The sequence below is a fragment of the Eschrichtius robustus genome, chromosome 20 (genome assembly GCF_028021215.1).
Source record: "Eschrichtius robustus isolate mEscRob2 chromosome 20, mEscRob2.pri, whole genome shotgun sequence".
Lineage (NCBI taxonomy): Eukaryota > Metazoa > Chordata > Mammalia > Artiodactyla > Eschrichtiidae > Eschrichtius > Eschrichtius robustus.
The window spans coordinates 20,762,819-20,783,060 of record NC_090843.1 but is presented as its reverse complement, the minus strand read 5'-3'; the positions used below and the strand labels follow the sequence as shown (position 1 = coordinate 20,783,060).

Here is a 20,242-nt window from a genome sequence, read left to right as displayed (position 1 = left end):
ACTCGGGGTGAGGGTGAGGAACACTGGCCTGCCCTCTCCCCAGCCCATCTTCCCTTTGTCACTGGCTTTGGCTGTCTTGTTCTGGCAAGCAGCCACCCTAAGCCACCACACTCAGCTGCCCCAGTAATTTTCTGCTTCCATGGTGAAAAAGTCCTGTGTCTGGTCTCACCTGGGTCCTTCTTGCTGTTGCACTTATTTCGTTTTGGAGAAGAAGGAGAACAAAATCCACCAGCGCACCTTTGGAGATTTACAAACTGACTGCCCAGCTTGGAACTATCTTTCTCAGCCCCAAGCTTGCTTCTAGCCTCTCTTCCATCTGAATGGTAGCAGAGAGAAGGAGGGTTAAATCAGGATGATAGGAAGAGGGAGAATAGGGAGACAATTGCTCTCCAACACATTGTGTGCCAAAGATATGCATTATGCTATTAAATTCTCACAACCATACGAGGTAAAAATTATTAGCTGCATTTTACAGATGAAAATGAGAGGCTAAGTCACACAGTAAGTAAGTGGCAGAGCTGGGATTTCTACCCGGTGGACTCCAAAGCTCTTTTCATCCACACTGCTGAGCTTAGAGGCACAGTTCGCCAGGGTGCCCTACGCAAACTGAGGCACAGGTGAGGGTTAAGTAGTGCATTCTAGAATTTGAGTTTCCTGCCTTCGCATAGATCCTCCACCGGCAAAACTAGCCTCTTTAACACTTGCTGTCTCACACTGGAGCTCAGGGAGCTGGGGGTGCTGCGAAATACCCCAACTCCAGCAGGCGGCGCTGTGAACCAAACAAGATTCCCAGGGTGGGCGGTGCGCGAGGAAAACCGAGGGGCGGAGACACGAGGAGCAGCCAGGGAAACACGCGTGGGGGCGTGGCCACCCTGGAAGGTGGGCGTGTCTGTCATTCAAGCCCTGCCCCACCTCTTGGAGCCTCGGCTCTGGGTGGGCGTGTCCCGAATTCCCTGCGGGAGAGACACGCGTGGGCCGCTCCCCACCAGGAGGAGAGCAGCAGAGAGGGGTGAGGGTGCCTCTGGTGGCCCCTCCCCGTGCGGGGCCACGTGGCGGGCGCGGGCCGAGCCCGGGGGAAAGAACCTGGCCCGTCGGGAGGTGGGGGGGACCGAGGCGGCGCCGAGACGAGCGGAGAGCCGCTGGATTCGGAGCAGAGAGGCGGCGGCGGCGCCGAGAGGGAGGGGAGGAGGCAGGCGGGCGAATGGGGCGCCCCGGCCTCGCCGGCAGCGCGCCCCCTCCGGCCCGGCCGCGCTGAACGCCCCCCAGCGCCGCGCCTCGAGCCCGCGCCCCGAGGCCATGCCGGTCATGAAGGGGTTACTGGCCCCGCAGAACACCTTCCTGGACACCATCGCCACCCGCTTCGACCGCACGCGTGAGTGGGCCGGAGGCTGAGGCTGGGGGTTCGAGCTAGGGGTCAAGTCTCCTTCGGCGCTGGCGCGGGTCTCCTGGATATGGTGAGAGAGACCCAAGGGGCGGAGAGAGAGTGGAGTTGAGGGTCTAGGAACTCCCAAAGCCAAGCCGCGGTAAAGGAACAGGACTGGGAGCGCCCTGGGAGGGGAGGCGGGCGAGGACCAAGAGTGTGTGGGGGGCCAAGGTTGGGGTTGTGTGACTGGAAGCAGGAAAGGCTCTTTGTGCGGCAAAGCGGAGAAGAGTCCTTGGGAGCCGCCCACTCTCGGGCTGAGCTCTGCTGGAGGCGTGTGAGGGGGTATCCAAGACGCGGAGGTGGGACGAAATGTGCAGACGCTCTGGGGTCTACTCCCAGACGACTCCGGCATCCACTTCCCTCAGAAGAAAAAGCGAGAGAAAAGATCAGACTTCGGCAGGACCTAGCTTGGATTGAGGTCACGCGCCCCCGAGTCGTAGAGCTTCTGTGTCTGAGGGAGGTGAGGCAGGAAGAGGGGGGCGGTCTGTGTGACACAGGGAACTGCTTATCCCCCCCATCCCAGCTTGGGTTCCAGATTCAGCACCTTGGACAGCCACAATCCTCCTTACCCGCCTCTTCTCCCGCCGTTCCCTTTTCCTACTTTGGTACTGAGAGATCTCCCCTTGCCCCCCCTTGGGACACCCTGGCTGGGATTGGGGGAGCGGTACCTGAGGGCAGAAACCGAGCCGCCGGGGCCCTACCCGCCTCCCCACCCCGCCCCCACACACACCTCCCTTGTTTCCATAGCGCCCATCACCCAGGCAACGGGCCTGGGATGGAAGAAGGAGGCTGCTTGCCCAGGGCCCAGCGCCTCCCAGGCACCTGCAGTATCCCCATCAGCCGCTCCACCCCCAGACACTCACCCCTCCTAGCGCCCCAGGACTGGTTGTGTCTCAGATCCCTTCCCTCAGCTGAGACTGTCCCTAGATGGCCCACAGAGCCCCCCTGAGGCCTCCCGCCCATTGGAGCTGGAGGGAGCCAGCTCAGGTTCTGTTGCTGGGGTTGCTGGAGCCACACCTTCATTGCTCAAGCCTGTCAGACTTTGAGCACTGGGACAGACCCTCTGAAATTAGCTAAAGGATGCTAAAAAGAGGACCTTTCCTGAAAGGCAGGGAATAAGGATGCTACCCATCACTGTCTTCCTCCCCCAACAAAGGAGATTTGTGAGTTTGGATAATCTCTGCCTTTGGGTTTCCTATCAATAAAATGGGCATGATATCACCAGAATCTCTGCCCTGTTCACTCTCTAATAGGATGATAGGATAGTGGCTATGGATGTACTTTGAAAGCTGGGCGAATGCGGGGCATCATTTCACCTTCTCAGTGTAACACTTACTGTGTGCCAGGATTTGTTCTTCCCAGGTAACTCATGTAACTCCCACATCAACCATGCAAGGAAGACATATTATCCCCCACCTTTCAGATAAGGAAGCTGAGGCACAGAAGAGCTCATTAACTTGCCCAAGGTTACACAGCCAGTAAGTGGCAGAGGTGGGTGCTGGAGCCCATGCCCTTACCATGCTGTGCTGCCTCCTACAGTGACAGCTCACCAGCTTGAAGGCAGGAGGATGAACCTCATGACCTCTTGGGTTTCCTTTTCCAACCCCCTAGTAGTCCCTCTCCCAATTCTCCCACCCTTAAGTCCCTGTCCTTTTGCTCTATCTCTTCTTACTCTCATTTCAGAATATCCCAAAGGGGATCCAGGAATCACATGGGAGCCTGGGAAGCTTCTGGCTCTGGGATCTCTGACCACAGCTTGGGGGAGGTATGGCCCACCTGGAAGCTGAGCTCTCCTCCTGGCCTTGACCTGACCTTGACCTCTTCTTCCCACAGACAGCAACTTCCTGCTGGCCAACACACAGGGCCCACGGGGCTTTCCCATTGTCTACTGCTCCGACGGCTTCTGTGAGCTCACAGGCTACGGCCGCACTGAGGTCATGCAGAAAACCTGCAACTGCCGTTTCCTCTACGGTCCAGAGACCAGTGAGCCAGCCCTGCAGAGGCTGCACAAGGCCCTGGAGGGCCATCAGGAGCACCGGGCTGAAATCTGCTTCTACCGAAAGGATGGTGAGGGGGCCTGGCCTGCCCTGCAGTCCTGCCCAGACCACAGGCCTTAGCCAGAGTCCACTTGGCACAGTGGAAGCCTGGGTGCTGGTCCCCACACTGCCACAAGCTGACTGTGTGACACTGAGTGCATCCCTGACCCTCTCTGGGCCGTGGTTCTCCCATCAGGAAGGTGAAGGAGATAGCTGACATAATCTCTGGGCTTCTTTCCAGCACTAAACCTTGGCCAAGCCCTTTGACTATGCCCAGGAACCAAGGGGGATGAAAGAGAAAGAAATGCCATGGGCTGCTCACCCTCTCCCTCCATCTCTCCACACCTACAGGCTCAGCCTTTTGGTGCCTCCTGGACATGATGCCCATCAAGAATGAGATGGGGGAGGTTGTACTTTTCCTCTTTTCCTTCAAGGACATCACTCAGAGTGGAGGCCCAGGACTTGGCCCCCCAGGAGGCCACGGCGACAGTAATCATGGTAACTGCAAGACTGGGGAGAAGGCATGAATGCTCAGAAGTCCTTGCCCAAGGTCACAGAGGACCTCTCCCTACTCAGCCTCATGGGATGTGCCCCCACTTATCTCCGTACCCTTCTTCCCAACAGAAAACTCCCTTGGCAGGAGGGGAGCCAGCTCGAGACTTCGATCCACCAGGAGGCAGAGCCATACTGTCCTACACCGACTGACTGGCCACTTTGGCCGCCGGGGCCAGGGAGGCATGAAAACCAATGTGAGTCCTATCTCCACCCCAGCATCTTCCAGCCATGTTTCTGAGGCACCCTTGTTACTGTGTCCCTGTTTCTCTGTCTGTCTGATCTCCCTTCAGAGGCTTTTTCCTCTGTCCGCCCATTTCTCATGTATGGCTCTCTGCTCTATCCCATGTTCCTTCACGTCTCCTTCCATCCCCATCTCCCTTGCTTCCTTGTGATTGCCATTACCCTGCTCTGATGATGTCACAAGGTGGGGGTACGAAATCACTAACTGTGGTTCCAGGGAGAAAACCCCCACTGGGGGCCTGGCATCTAGCCCTGTGTACCACTCCTAAGACCCTGATGAAGCCATGGGTCTCTAACCGTCTGTGCGGTGTGTTATGGCTACAGCGAATGGGGTGCACCATGCCATCCTCCCCTCATCCCTGGGGTATACTCATCCTCCGCTGCACCCCTAGAACCCAAGAGGAACTTGAAGGAGAAGCTAGTGACCTCTCAAGCCAGGGCTTGTGCCTGATTTGTCATAATCACCTTCTCAAGCAGGGTGAAGGTCAATCCTTAGAAATACCTGCCCCCCCCAAAAAAACATGATTGATACAAAAGGGGGCTTGAGCAGTAAGTTGGCAGAGGAAGGAAGTGTCAGGTGCCAGCCCCGACCCCCTCTCCTGCACGTTCTACCTCCTCTCGTGGTCACGCCTGCAGTGCCCACTCTCCCCTTCCCCATTCCTTACCTCTCCCTCCCCCCAGCCTTGGCTCCTCTTTCCCCCAAGTGTCCCCAACCGCCACCCCTCTCCCCTTAGAACGTGTTTGAGCCAAAGCCATCAGTGCCCGAATACAAGGTGGCCTCCGTGGGGGGGTCCCGCTGCCTCCTCCTCCACTACAGCGTGCCCAAGGCCATCTGGGACGGCCTCATCCTCCTCGCCACCTTCTACGTTGCGGTCACTGTCCCTTACAATGTCTGCTTCTCGGATGATGACGACACCCCCATCACTTCCCGACACACCCTTGTCAGCGACATTGCCGTGGAGATGCTCTTCATCCTCGGTTAGACGCTCTGCCCCACGTACCCTGGCTGGTGGGCTGGAGGGACCCACTCATCCAAGCCTCGCTCCATCCTGGGCCTGCAGGACCCAGGCAGTCAGAGCCTACCCATTTCTGGGTCTTTTAGTCCTCATGGTCCGTGAGCCCTGACCCCTGACCCCTGGAGACTTCAGCCTTTAGACCTCTCCTCCCTAAGGACCAGCCTGAAGCCCAATGCATCTTCCCCATTCCTGCGTCCAACTCCATTCTGAGTCTCTTGCCCTTGGCCAAGGCCCCCTAGTAACAGCCTATTGCACCCCCAGATATCATCCTGAACTTCCGCACCACCTATGTGTCCCAGTCCGGCCAAGTGGTCTCTGCTCCTCGTTCCATTGGCCTCCACTATCTGGCCACCTGGTTCTTTGTTGACCTTATTGCTGCTCTGCCTTTTGACCTGCTTTACGTCTTCAACATCACCGTGGTAAGTGATCCCTGTCCCACCTTGCAGCCTAGCTGCCCAACTTCAGCACAGCATCTCCCATTAAGGGACCCACCTCAGTCCCAGACTCAGTCATCTGCGAATATTTGTCAGGCATCTGTGATGGGCAGAGCCCAGCGCTAGAAGCTGAGAAGGGTCCGAGAGGGTCTGTGCTCTTGGGGAGCTCAGCTCACAATCTCTGAGGGAAGCTGAGACAAATGAAAAGCTAGGTAGGGCTACCAAGGCGGCATTGGTCTGAAGCCAAATGAGTGGCACTTTTCACATTTCTATTTAACAAACAAAGGATGAGCATTTAGCTGTCTGCAAAGCACTGTGTGTGGCATGGTCACTGTGGAGAAAAGTGATAAGAATTCAGCTTCTCGGTAGCTAAGCTGGTGGGGACAGCAGGAACAAAAGAGTTGAATGGAGTGCAAGATGGGACCAAGGTATTGCTGCGTGGGGGCTGGGCACGGAGCTAGCTGACCTTGGAGTTCCAGGCTGGAACGTGGGCTCCCGCAAAAATGAGCTGAAATCTGGCCAGTGCCTAGGAAGCCAAAGCATGGCAGTTGGGCAGAGGCTAGGGTGGTCTGGGAAGGGTTCCTGTGGGAGCAGGTGAGAGCAGAGCTAGACCTTAGACAGACTAGGACCTGGCGGGCAGGAGACAAGAAGAGGGAGCATCTAGGGGGAGCATAGTAAGCCAAGACAGGGAGGTAGAGGCTGCGGGGCGGATTTGGAGGCGGAGAGTCCCAGGACCTGCATCCTCTCAGCTCCCTGGGGACTGCCTGGAGGCGCCCTAGGTGGTCAGCTCTGAACCCAGCTGGCAGATACTAGGTCTTCTCTGGCCCAGGGAGAGGGAGTCCCACCCCGTGTCCCCAGACCCCCTTGGTTGCTGAGTGGGGAGGTGGGGAGCAGTTTCCCTGTGTGCTCCTCTCCCTGCCACCCTCAGCTATAGCGGGAAACCACCTACACGCAGCCGGATTTAACTAGCCGCCAACGGGCTGTGGGCCTCTTCTCCTGGCTGTGTACACGTGTGTGCACGCTCCCACACACGTGCATGTAGGTGTGTCTGCCCTGAGGCTCCAGCCATTCCAAGCAGGGCTCCCCACCCCTCCCCTGAGTGCACCCCCCGCCCCCGGTTTTTGTGCCCACCGGGCAGTCCCCCCTCCTCTGGTACTTTCAGGACCACTTTACAGTTTACTAAGTTCTTTCACACATCATCACATATGAACCTCACAGTAACCCTTCAGGGCAGATTCTCGTTTCTCTCTTTCTCAGAGGCAGATGCAGAGGCTCAGAGAGGTTGAGTGGCTTGTTGAAGGTCACACAGCTAGCAGTGGCAGGCAGGAGACTGGAACCAGGTCTCTAGACTCCTGGTCTGGTATTCTTTCCAACACGCTACCCTGCTTCCCGGGAAACCAGGGTACCTGAGCGGATGGCCTGGCATGAGGGGAGAGGAGGAGCAATGATGTGGGGCTGGAGCGAGGCAGAGCAAAGATGGAGGATAAGTAGGCACCGGCAGAGCTGTGGACTTGAAGCGGCCAGGCCTGAGACATTCTGGTCCAAGGAGAATGAGAGGAGGGCCCCAAGGGAGCGGGGCCCAGGGGCAGGTGACAAAGGGAAGCCTTGAAGAACTCAAGGTTGGAGTCAGGAGCTCTGGAAGCTGGGGGCAGGCGCTAAGCCCTGGAGAGTGTCCATGTGGGGGAATCAAAGCCACCTCCTCTCCAACTCCCTTGCCTAAAATTAGAGAAAATGGCAGGCAGTGACTCAGGAGCTGTGTAGGGCCAGGGCTATGGGGGATGCTGCTGGAGGCCCCTGAAAGGACAGTGAAGGGCCTTCATACCGAGATCCCCAGACGCTGCCCCAGAGCCCCCAGCCCTAGCCTCCAAACTGCCCCACCCAGAGTAGCAAGAAGATAAGCCCCCACCTGCTCATCACCTAAGACTGGAAGGCTAATCAGAGCACAACGAAAACAGTCAGAGTGGTAACGTTAGCTAACGTTTACAGGACCCTTCCTAGGTGCCACTGGCTCCATCAACCGTCACTGAACCCCACAAGGGCTGAGACCTCACAGCCCAAGCACCCTCATCCCTGCTCTCCTTCCCTCAGCATTTCGGTGTGACCCTCTCATCTGCAGCTGACCCACAAGGGGTGAGGTCCCTAAACCTTCCCCTGTCCACAGCTGAGTGTACCTAGGACACTGGGGACTTTGAGCAAGGGCCAGAGAAATTTCTGTCTGTTGCCCCGCCTCTGACCCAGACTTGCCCTTTCACCAGCTGAGGTGCTAAGAGGCAGTAGAGCACAAAACGGACTTTGGTGTCATCTCAGATTTGAGTCCCAGCTCCATCATTTCCTTGGTCTGTGACCTTGAGCAAGTCAGTAGCCTCTCTGAACCTTAATTTACTCCTCTGCAAACTGGGAATGATGATGGTAATTGGACTGAAGGCATACTTTTTTAATGAGGGTTACAAATACTTAGCCCAGTGCCTGACACACGTAATTCTTACTGTTAGCCATCGTTAGTTTCAGTGTTATCCTCTTCCCCCTGCATTTCCTGCTCACCTTCTCGGCACAGCCGGGATACTTTTCCTGGGGCAGCTTCCCCTAGCTCCGGGGCATCTGGTGGCAAGGCGCTGGCAAGGGACGTGGGGGGCCTGCTGACAGTCTCCCCCACCGCCCTCACTCCCGCAGACGTCGCTGGTGCACCTGCTGAAGACAGTGAGGCTGCTGCGGCTGCTACGGCTGCTGCAGAAGCTGGAGCGGTACTCGCAGTGCAGCGCCGTGGTTCTCACGCTGCTCATGTCCATCTTTGCGCTCCTTGCCCACTGGATGGCCTGTGTCTGGTATGTCATCGGGCGCCGGGAGATGCAGGCCAATGACCCGCTGCTCTGGGACATCGGTGAGCCATTGACCCCAGGCTTTCACTGACCGCCCCTCCACCTGCCCTGTCCACGCAGACCCCCAAGCTGACACCTCCACCAGGACCCCCACCCCTACCCCACATTCCTCCACTCATCCGATAAACATGCATGAGCTCCTTGCCGGATCAGGCTTGGGAATGCTGATTTGAAGCCATGGGCTCTGCCTTGGGGGGACCCACAGCATAACAGGGGAGCAAGGCCAGTGACAGGCAATCAAAATACAGTACGGGAAACACTCTGAAGGTGGGGAAGGTGTTTTGGGCAGAGACCCCTGACGGGACTCATTTGGTGGCTCCCCACCGCCCTCAAAATAAAGTCCACGCTCAGTCCACACCGTACGTGGTCCTGCAGCCCTCTCTACCCCTACCTGACTTCCCTTCCTCCCAGGCCCCCTGTGCTGCTGCCACCCTGGCCTCCCTCCAGCACCCAGGATGTACTGCTTTCTCACTTTGGGCCTTGAACGTGTTTTCCTCTCTGGAATCCTCTCCCTTTTGTCTTCCCTCCCTTCTTCCTAAGTGACTTTTCTATCCTTGTGGTCTCAACCAAAATGCTCTGTCTTAAGGGAGCCCTTCAGGAACCATACCCCCCACCAAACTGGGTTGGCTCTCCCTAACCCATTATGATTCCGAAGACATACTTCCTTTTTAGTAGCTGCTTTCCACCTGTAATGATTTATTTCATGTCTTTCCCCTCCAGACTGTAAGTTCCACCAGCTCAGGGAGCATGTTTGGGTCAGGTTCCAGCACGCTGTACACAGGAAGCACTTAAACTATTAGGGACTGGAAGGGGCCCCTAAACAGTCAGCCGTGTAGGGAGTTAGTAGCCTTGAACTGCAACGGTAACCACTTCACCGTGGGGAGGCCCGGGCACGGGCTGCTCCTCACATTTCCTGTGCAAACCTCCCCTCGCCTCTGTGAATACTCGACCAAGGTCAAGTGAAGGCAGCTCAAGGAAACCCCATTCTCCACTGCTCGCGCAGCCGGGGCTCCTTGCATCCCTCCACCCCCTAGGCTGGTTGCACGAGCTGGGCAAGCGGCTGGAGGTGCCCTATGTCAACGGCTCTGCGGGTGGCCCGTCGCGGCGCAGCGCCTACATCGCTGCGCTCTACTTCACGCTGAGCAGCCTCACGAGCGTGGGCTTCGGCAACGTGTGCGCCAACACTGACGCCGAGAAGATCTTCTCCATCTGCACGATGCTCATAGGCGGTGAGGCCGGGCCTGCCAAGGCCCCGGGGTGGCCCTGCTAAGCCCAGCGTGCGGGTGGGGAAACTGAGGCCCAGGGAAGGCAAGGTGTCCACCCACGACCAGACACTCGTGCATTTATTCATAGGTGTTTGCTCAGCACCTGCTATGTGCCGGCCCTGGGGGGATGATGCCACAAACAGGAGGGTCTCTTGCAAAAGGAATGGGAAGCCCAAGTTCATGACTTCATGGGGCGGGCGGGCATGAGAGGAGCATCGAGTCTGACCCCTCTCAGGACCACCCTCTATTCCCCGCCCCAACCCAGCACCTAGGCACGCAGGAGCCCACTGGTTCACCTGCCCCTCCCCCGGGAATCCAGCGACCCATCCAGGGCAGGGGGCGTTGCGGGCGGAGGAGGCCGGAGGGGTGGCCGCCCCTGACTGCCCGCTGTGCGCCGCAGCGCTGATGCACGCAGTGGTATTCGGGAACGTGACGGCCATCATCCAGCGCATGTACTCGCGCCGCTCCCTCTACCACAGCCGCATGAAGGAGCTCAAGGACTTCATCCGTGTGCACCGCCTGCCCCGGCCGCTCAAGCAGCGCATGCTCGAGTACTTCCAGACCACGTGGACAGTCAACAGCGGCATCGACGCCAACGAGGTAGCGCGCGGGGCTCCCGGTGGTACCCGGCGCGCGGAGGTGCAGTGGGAAAGGGGTCGCTGCCTCTCAGCGTTTGGGCTGGAGGCAAATGGGGTGCGGGGAGACGAGGTGCTGTTCACAAGGGCACACGCACCCACCGGAATCCACATCCCTTTTCCTTTACACACGGCTAATGCCATGCTCCCTTCAGCCACCATTGTCGAGCACCTGCTTCCGGCCAGTCTCTGTGCTGGACACAGGGGGTTGGGGAACGATTACCCCCAGCCCTTGCCCTCAGGAAGGCACCAGTCTGGTGAGGGAGGCAGACGGGTAAACAAATAGTTAAGCTGTGAATGGGACTGTACTGGAGGGAGTTGGTGCAGTGGGGCCCTCACTGTGTCTGGGCCTAGAGGAGGCAGGGAAGGTGTCGCAGAAGAGGGGACATCGTGAAGGACAAGAAGACAATTGGCCTGGGGCCAGAAGGCCATTCCAGGCAGAAAGAGCATTAGGAACACAGGTCTGGAAATACTGACGCAAAAGAGCAGGGTGAGTTCAGGGAACTGGAAGTAGTTCAGTGAGCCTTCAGGAAGGGGTGTGTGAGCGCTGTGGAGGGATGAGGGACAGAGGAGTGAAGAGACCAGGCTGGGGAGGTGGGCAGGCCCAGCTCATGGATGGCCTTGGATGTAGATTTTATCCTGCCACATTTTTAGGCTGGGGAGTGGCCTGCAGATCCAGGAGGTATTTCTTTCTTTTTTTTTTTTTAAACAAGTTTATTTTCTTTTTTTTAAAAAAATTATTTATTTATTTATTTATTTTTGGCTGCATTGGGTCTTCATTTCTGTGCGAGGGCTTTCTCTAGTTGCGGCGAGCAGGGGCCACTCTTCATCACGGTGCGTGGGCCTCTCACTGTCGCGGCCTCTCTTGTTGCGGAGCACAGGCTCCAGACGCGCAGGCTCAGTAGTTGTGGCTCACGGGCCCAGTTGCTCCGCGGCATGTGGGATCTTCCCAGACCAGGGCTCGAACCCGTGTCCCCTGCATTGGCAGGCAGATTCTCAACCACTGCGCCACCAGGGAAGCCCCAGGAGGTATTTCTGAGAGCAGGAGCCTTGGGACTCAGTGATGCGCTGGTTGCAGGAAAGGAGCTCAAAGTGATTCCCAGGTTTCTGGTTTTGGCCAAGGGTGGGATGGAGGCATTACAGGAGGAAGATTGGACTTAGGGGTGAAAGTGAGAGTCCAGGGTTGGGCCATGATGAGGGTGTGGTGCCTAGGGGGATCCAGGTGGAGGTTGCCCCGTGGGTAGTTGAAAATACAGGTCTGGACCCAGAGATAGGGCTCCGGGCTCACAGGGCGGTAGAAGTCCTGGCTGGTTGCCATGATACAGGGAGAGTGTGGACAGTGCGAAGATAGCTGAGGAAGAGCCTGGGGAAGAAAGGGGGACAAGAGGGAGAGGTAAGCAAGCCAGAGTGGCCGAGGGGCTCCATAAGACGAGGATGGAACCGAACCATGAACATTAAGTTTGGCCCCTGGGAGGTCAGTGGTAAAATTCAAGGTCTAGTGTAACCCTGCGTTTTACAGATGGGGATCCTGAGGCCCAGAGAGAGGAAATGGATTGCCCAAAGTCCACAGGGATTTATGCAGAGCTGATTTCTAGTCTCCTGACTTCCAGTTGAAGGCTGATCCACCAGGGCTGGTCCTTGCATACGTGGGGTTGAGTAACCAGGATGTGTGTGCGTGACCAGTGTGTGTAGCCGTGAGCAGTGGACAGACAGGAGAAGACCTAGTCTCTGCCCCGGGACTTGGGTTGGGAGGTCCACACACAAGTCAAATTGAGGTGAGACACACAGAAGTCTTCCTGAAGGTCAGAAATGGGTAACTTGAGCTCTGTCCTTGGAGACAGCTCAGCACATCTGTAGAGCTCAAGTAGCAGCTTCAGGGGGATGGCCAGAAATACTTATGCCCCTTATGCAGTTACTGCGTGACTTCCCAGACGAGCTGAGAGCTGACATTGCTATGCACCTGAATCGGGAGATCCTGCAGCTGCCACTGTTTGGAGCAGCGAGCAGGGGCTGCCTGCGGGCCCTCTCCCTGCACATCAAGACCTCGTTCTGCGCTCCGGGCGAGTACCTGTTGCGCCGCGGGGACGCCCTGCAGGCGCACTACTATGTCTGCTCCGGCTCACTGGAGGTGCTCCGGGACAACATGGTGCTGGCCATCCTGGGTGAGGATCCCACCACCACCCTCTACCTACCCCAAAACCTTCCCCCAGAGGCCTTGGGAGTGGCCAGGAATCTAGGGACTGGGTACTCTCTCTTGGTCCCGGCTCCCTACCACCATCTCCTTTAGACCATACCCCTTGGGCTCTCCCCTAATCCCATTGGCCATCCCTGAACCCATCAACCCTTCCCCAGTGACTGTCCCCCAAGTCAATTGATCCTTTCCCATTGCACCATCTCCCAACTCCACTGACCCTTTTCCATCGACCCTCAACTCCATTGACCTCTACCCTTTAACTGACCCTTCTGGCCATTCTTTATTTTTTAAAATTAATTTATTATTTATTTATTTAATTTATTTTTGGCTGCGTCGGGTCTTAGTTGCAGCATGTGGGATCTTCATTGAGGCCTGTGGGATCTTTCGTTGCAGCGCGCGGGCTTCTCTCTAGCTGTGGTGTGTGGGTTTTCTCTTCTGTAGTTGTGGCGCATGGGCTCTATAGTTTGCAGCATGCAGGCTCTAGTTGAGGCGTGTGAGCTCAGTAGTTGTGGCATGCAGGCTTAGTTGCCCCGTGGCATGTGGGATCTTAGTTCCCTGACCAGGGATCGAACCCATGTCCCCTGCATTGCAAGGCGGATTCTTTACCACTGGACCACCAGGGAAGTCCCTGGCCATTCTTTATTGATCATCCAATTCCATCGATCATTTCTCTAGCTTTACTGACATCCCCAATTGACTGTCTCCCAACTTCACCAGTCATTCTCCACTGACCTTCTGCCGACTCCATTATTTCCGCCAGTCCCATCGATTGACCCCCCCCCCCCTTCAGCCATCCTTCAAACACATTGACCATCCCTCATATCCACTACTATCCTCTTGGCCCCTCTGCCCCAGCTGACTGTCCCCGTCTCTTACCCACAGGAAAAGGAGACCTGATTGGGGCAGATATCCCTGGGGCAGGGCAGGAGCCTGGGTCAGCTCCAAGCTGCGTGCTGAAGACCAGCGCCGACGTGAAGGCACTGACCTACTGTGGCCTGCAGCAACTGAGCAGCCGAGGGCTGGCTGAAGTCCTGAGGCTCTATCCTGAGTACGGGGCTGCCTTCAGGGCTGGCCTGCCCCGGGACCTCACCTTCAACCTGCGCCAGGGCTCTGACACCAATGTATGTAGACTCCCTATGGCCTCCACTTCCTCCGAGGTCGCCTCCTTCAAAGTAGACCACCCCCCAGCCCCAGAGAGAGCTTCATGAATTCCTTCCACCCTGAAAACATCACCTCTCAACTCCAGCCACCCCCTTCCATTGCCCCTTCCGTGCTTAACATCTTCCAACCCACTGACCCTACTCCATTGGCCATTATCCAACCCCATGGACCATCTCTCACCACGTCTACTTCCAACTCTGCTGACCCATCTCCTGTTGGCCCCGCTTCCGCCTCACTCCAGACTCCTCAAAGGGCCCGCCCCCCCCCCGCTTCGTGTGCTCCTCCTCCATCAATTCCCTCCCTCTCTGGACTGGGCCTCATCCCCTGGGGCTTCCTCTTCTCCACTCACCAAATGTTTCCTGGGCCCGTTTTGGTTTAGGCTCTGGGCCAAGTCTGTCGTTTACACCTTAGACCTTGGTCTTTTACTGCTTTTCAGACTTATGTTGCCACTCAGGATTTCTCTGAGTCGGAGTTGGGGGTATCTCTGACCCAATTCCACAAAACCCCACGACACTGATGGGTGGGACTAGGAGGTGCTGCACCGGGGCAGCGGGGAGGTGTGAGTCAGCCTGAACCCCGCCCCCCCGCCCGTGTTCCTGCAGGGCCTCTGCCGCTTTTCCCGATCCCCTCGCCTCTCCCAGGTAACGCACCCTTCCTGGGTGGGGTTGAGGTTGCATGGGAGAAGACGGGAGTGGGGGGCACCTTTCCTTGGCTGCTGTGCTGCAGGGTGAAGGGAGAGGGGGTGGGGAGCAGCAACCGCCAGTGAAGGCTGCTGCTCACTGAAGGCGCCTGTTGGTCACTGCCCTGTGACATCAGCTGCCCCCTCTGCCCACAGCCCCGCTCGGAAAGCCTGGGCTCCTCCTCAGACAAGACCCAGCCATCCGTCACAGAGGCTGAGGCTGGGGCCGAGCCTGGAGGTGGTCCCAGGCCCCGGCGGTCCCTCCTGCTGCCCAACCTCAGCCCAGCACGGCCCCGGGGCTCCCTGGTCAGCCTTCTGGGGGAGGAGCTGCCCCCATTCTCAGCCCTTGTCTCCTCTCCTTCCTTGTCCCCAACCCCCTCCCCTGCCCTGGCTGGCCGGGGCCACAGCCCCTCCCCTCATGGCCTCCCCAGGGGTTCTGCTGCCTGGAAGCCCCCCCAGCTTCTCATTCCCCCACTGGGAACCTTTGGACCTCCGGACCTCAGTCCCCGGTGAGACGCCAGCCTCCCCTGCCTTCCCTATACCCCTGCTGGCTTCCAGAACCTTCTCTGGGCTCCGTCCCCAGCATTCTGACCAGTGCTCCTCCCCATCTGCCCACCCCACCCTTCCTCATCCACCACAGCTTGCAACCCCACTCCTCTTTGACGGCTGCTCCTCCCCAGCTCCCTGGCACCGCAGCCCCTTTCACCCTCTGCCTGCTCTGCTCTGGCCCTTACCCTCTCCCTGTGGGACTGATGACCACTGCCTCCGTCCCAGGATAGTGGATGGCATTGAGGACTCTGGCAGCACAGCAGAGGCCCCTACGTTCCGGTTCAGCAGGAGGCCTGAGCACCCTAGGCCTCACTCACAGGCGCCTCCTACAGGTAAGGGCCAGCAGTGGACTTCAACTCACAGTCACCCATTCGTCGGCCGTCCATCCATCCATCCCACATGTAGTAAGGGCTTACCAGCTGCCAGGTGCTGTGCTAGGAACACACAGATGACCCAGACCTGGTCCACACTCTTAGCGAGCTTCCGGTCTAGTGGGGGAGACACCTGTGTACTCAGATAAACGATTCCAGAACAGGGTGCTAAGTGCCGTGACCGAGACAAAGAACAGGGCTCTGAGGTGGGAGAGGAGGGAGCCTCTAACCCTCCCTCCTAGAGGAGGGGGCACTAGAGGTGGGTCTTAAAGGGTGGGCAGGAGTTTGAGGGGAGGAGCAAGGCGGTTGGTGAAAGGTATAGAGGTATGACCAGGAGAGCAGTTGTGTTCAGACACCGAAGAGAAGGGACTTCCCTGGCAGTCCAGTGGTTAAGACTCCGCGCTTCCAATGCAGGGGCCACGGGTTCAATCCCGGTCAGGGAACTAAGATCCCGCATGCCACACGGGTGCGGCCTAAAAAAAAACAAAAACAAAACAGACACCAAAGAGAAGCTCCACGCTTCTCCGTGGGGTGGGGTGGGGTGGGGTGGGGTGGGGAGGGGCTGGGGAAGTGATAGGGCCGCGAAACCATCCTGAAGAGCTTGGGTTTCCCAGCATCCTGACCCCAGAACGTCCTCTCCCCTTGCCCTCTGCCTGCCCAGTGAAAGGCCCAGCCCAGGCTGTGGACTCGAGCTCCCTGTACTCACCCAGCATCCCTTCTCCCCACTCCGTCTGCAGGCACCATGCCCAGCCGGGAAGTGGCCACTGAGGCCGAGGAGGTGAAGGAAAAGGTCTGCAGGCTGAACCAGGAGGTGGGTTGGGGCTGGCCCCTCCCCTCCAACCTTGGGATCAGAGATGTGCTCAGTATAGGAGCATTTCAAAGGGTTTGGAGCCAGAGTCCTGAATTTGGATATTCACACTAGCTGGGAGACCTTGGGCAATTCCCACAATCACTCTGAACTTCAACTTCCTCATCTGAAAATGGGGAAATCAATACGTTCTTCCCAGAGTTGTTGTGAGGATGAGATGAGGGCGCATACATGCCTGGCCCAGTCCCTGGCACATTGTAAGTACTCAGGGACAGCTACTTCCCCTCCTTCCAGCTGGCTCAGGTGGTCCAGCCGGAAAAGAGGGCCTCTCCTCCCTCCACCGCCATGGGATTTGCTCCTGCAGGGACCCTCCCCCCACCAAGTCACATGCTCCAGTCCTTTCCGGCCCCCTCCCCCGACGAGTGGGGCAGAGGCCAGGGAGGCTGAGCAGGCCCTCAACCCCAGGGGACCTGGACCCTCAGGTCTGAATCCTGGTCAGAAAGAGCCCTGATCCTGTTTGCCCAGGCTGTGCCTCCGCCTCCCCCTCAGGGATGTCAGAGCTGCGTCCACAAAGCAGCCAGGTCGAGCCCTTGAGCCCTCGGGAGTGCTCGCCTGGGTTCTGATAAACAGCAGGCATCCCACAGGGCGCACCTGGGCTGGGGCAGGCCCTGAGGCTGGGGGCGGAGCCAGCCCCGGTTCCGCAGGATTCAAGGTCAGCCCTGCTTCCGCATGCGGTTCTTCTAGACCAGTGGTTCCCCAACTTGGGTGTCCAGCAGTACCCAGAGAACCTGTTAAAATGCAGACTCCGGGGCTTCACCCAATCTGGAATGTCTGGGGTGGGGCCCAGAGATTGGCATTTTGACAAGTTTTTCAGTTGATTCTGTACTCCCTGAAATTTGAAAAACGCTGAATAGACACTTGAGCTCATGTGATGTATCACCTGAGAGTAAGCCTGCATCTGTCACTTCGCAGCTGTGCGGCCTCTTTGAGCACTTTTTTCTACATCTTGTCAAAGTGTGTGTGGCGGGGCGTAGCAATAGCTGTCGTCCCAAATCCTTTTTGGAAAGAGGCTGGGGTATTTACATCTAGACGAAAATAAGCCCTGTCCTGTCTTCTTCTCAGGGTGGCCATGAGCAGAGAGTGGGTATGAAAGAGCTTTGTAAACTGTAGAAGGGAGTGCACCTAGGAGGGTGGTGATTGTTATGGCACCTGGGAGACAATTTGATGTGTTTTCAACAGATCTCCCGTCTCAACCGGGAAGTGTCTCAGCTTAGCCAGGAGCTTCGACACATGATGGACCTGCTACAGGCCAGGCTGGGTCCCCCAGGCCACCCAGCAGTCTCGGCTTGGACCCCAGATCCTCCCTGCACACCTCAGAGGCCTCCATGCATCTCTCCCTGTTTGTCCAGACCACTGCCTGGCCTCCAGGATACTACCCTCGCTGAGGTCCACTACCCAGCCAGTGTGGGGACAGCAGAGATGGGGGCTGCCCCCCCCGACCTGAGACCCTCCATGCTGTCCCCTTACCCCTCAGAGCCTGACCCTCTGGGACCCTCCCCAGTGCCAGAGGCCTTACCTCCGAACTCAAGCCTCATGAGGCACAGCTTCCGGTCCAGGTCAGACACGTTCCACTGACCCTGGCCACGGGCCCAGGCCTGTTTGGGGTGGGCACTGACGCCTGCCATCCAGGGAGGGGCTGGGCCCCTTGGCCTCCTGCCTTGGGTTAGAAGCCACCAGATGGTCTGGTTGGCTCTGGATTCTCTGACCTTTATAACAAAGCCTGGTCACTTCTGACCCTTTGCCTTTTCCAAACCCTCCTCTATTCTCCTCTGTGAGGGGAGCCACCTGAGGCCGTGGAACCCAACAGGCATGAGATGGACCGCAGTGCCCACTGAGCTGGGCAGATGAGATGTCTGGCTTTCTCCCCAGGACCTGGAGGCAGGTAGAGATGGGGGAGCAGAGAGGGGAAGGGAAAAGCCCCCAGATCCAGCCTGGGAAATGAAGACTAAGGCAAGAGCAGGCAGGATCTTGGTGTCTACAGCAAGAGGGATGGATTGCAGATTCCAGTGCGGAGGTAGCTTAGTGATACCATGAGGTCTTTTGTCCCAGCCCCCAGGTCTCTGCTGGAGACTTTGAAAGCAATGTTGCTTCGAGAGGGGTAGGTTTGAAATCCTGGCTGGCATTTTTTTTTTTTTTTTTTTTTGCTGCGCCGTGCGGCTTGTGGGACCTTAGTTCCCCAACCAGGGATCGAACCCTGGGCCCTCAGCAGTGAAAGCTCCCAGTCCTAACCACTGGACCACCAGGGAAGTCCACTGGACCACCAGGGAAGTCCCCTGGCTAACATTTGAGTAACCCAAGACTTCTTAGGCCTCCTACCATCAGCCCAAGCTGGAGGGGCTCACCTTACCCCACAGCTCACATAGGAAATGAACCGATGACCCCACGTATGTATTCTTTGACTCTCACAGCATTTTTTTCAAAATATGAATGAGTTGTCACATTGAAAATCAGGAGAGTTCACATAGAAATCCAGATATTCCAGCTTCTCTAAACAAATTCGGGAGATCTGGCGACCCTGGGCCAACGCCGCACCTGGCAATAATCAGCTGGTGTTGGGTGGCCACTGTCCTCTTTGGATGAGACCTGCACTCTCCACTTCTTTGCAGTCCCCACATTCCTTGATCATCTCCTGACACCCAGCTAGCTTCCCTCATTTGAATTCTTTATCTGGTCTCTATGGGTATCTCAGTTTGCAATCCCTGCCTTAGAGTGTGCTCCCAGGTTCCTTTACCCCAGTGGGTGCCTTTTGGGCCCAGTAGTGTCTATTTCTACCCCTGGGCCTGGGCCTGTCAACATCTTTGTTTCTGTCTCTCTGCAGGCCGACACTGAAAGTGGTCTCTTCTGCTGCCAGCAACTTGAAACAGTCCCAGCAGCACTCCTCCCCCTCCCCCACCCCCAGACCTCAGCCACGCCTGTTCTCCCCCTTCCAATATGGTCTCACTCAGGGCCCTGACTTCTTGAAAATTCACCCCGGTCTCCAGCTCTCCTTTACCACCCAACACCCTGGGCTCACTTTTGGATAGGAAATAAACTCTTTATTTTTGTAGTTTTTGGCTCTGGCTGTTTCTGGAGGTTGGTCTGATAGCCCCAGGGCTTTGGAGGAACCTACACGATAGTCACTCCCCCACAGTACCCCAGGGCCCTGTTGCTGTCTCTAGGAGGGCAAAGGTGCCAACCAATCAATCCACTTGGCACCATGTTCACGCCACCAGAGGCCCCAGAGATGAGGCAGAAACCTTAATGAGTCACTATGGGCCCATTACACCCACCCTCCCCCCAACCTGGTCAAAGCCACAGATTCAGACACGGTATGTGGGAAGGGCCCTGACTCAGGTCCACCTCCAGTCCTGGAAAGGTGGCCCATGGGACTCCCCACCAATCCTGCATTAACCGATCCTCTACCTGTTGCAAGCTAGGTACAGCAGGGTCTGGAGGAAGCCCTTGTCACCAGCCAAGAACCTGCTAGGAATTCCGCTCTGCCCCATCCCCTTTGCTCTCCTAAGGTCTCTCTTCTTTCTTAGCTTTCACTTCTCTGATGATCACTGCAGGGGTGGGTATTATGGATGTTAGAGGCACCCTGGTGACCAGATATGGGCAGCTTTGTGGCAGGTTGTCCCAGACAGGTTGCCAGGTCGATTCTCCAGCTCAGGCTCCAGAGTATGATGGGTGTTGGCTGGTGTCATAGCAACGAGGCCCACAGCTGTCTATAGGGAGAGCTTTGATTCCATACAGGTTCCGAGTAGTGTCCCTGGGGGTGGGATGCAGAAGCAGAGGAGATGCTGGTCTGTGTTGGGGGGTCGGGGGCGGGCAGAAGCAGAAGTGGTCCTAATCCATACTGAGGGGAGCAGAAAAAATAGAAATAGTCCTGATCCATAGGAAGGGCAAAGTGGGGACAAACAGAAGTGGTTCCAATCTGCATTTATGGATGTATGGGGAGCGA

At 57.3% G+C, this 20,242-nt stretch overlaps 1 protein-coding gene across 1 annotated transcript; it reads left to right on the top strand.

The window, feature by feature from the left end:
- The first annotated feature begins 1,296 nt into the window (after window positions 1-1,296).
- KCNH4 (potassium voltage-gated channel subfamily H member 4) lies at window positions 1,297-17,877 on the top strand. The gene is made up of 16 exons (XM_068530870.1): window positions 1,297-1,372; window positions 3,257-3,490; window positions 3,811-3,957; window positions 4,084-4,208; window positions 4,989-5,232; window positions 5,532-5,689; window positions 8,375-8,582; window positions 9,615-9,809; window positions 10,246-10,445; window positions 12,393-12,642; window positions 13,557-13,795; window positions 14,438-14,476; window positions 14,671-15,023; window positions 15,289-15,395; window positions 16,172-16,245; window positions 17,482-17,877. The coding sequence occupies exons 1-16, from the start codon at window positions 1,297-1,299 to the stop codon at window positions 17,875-17,877; spliced, it is 3,045 nt and encodes a 1,014-aa protein (XP_068386971.1).
- The last annotated feature ends 2,365 nt before the right edge of the window (window positions 17,878-20,242 follow it).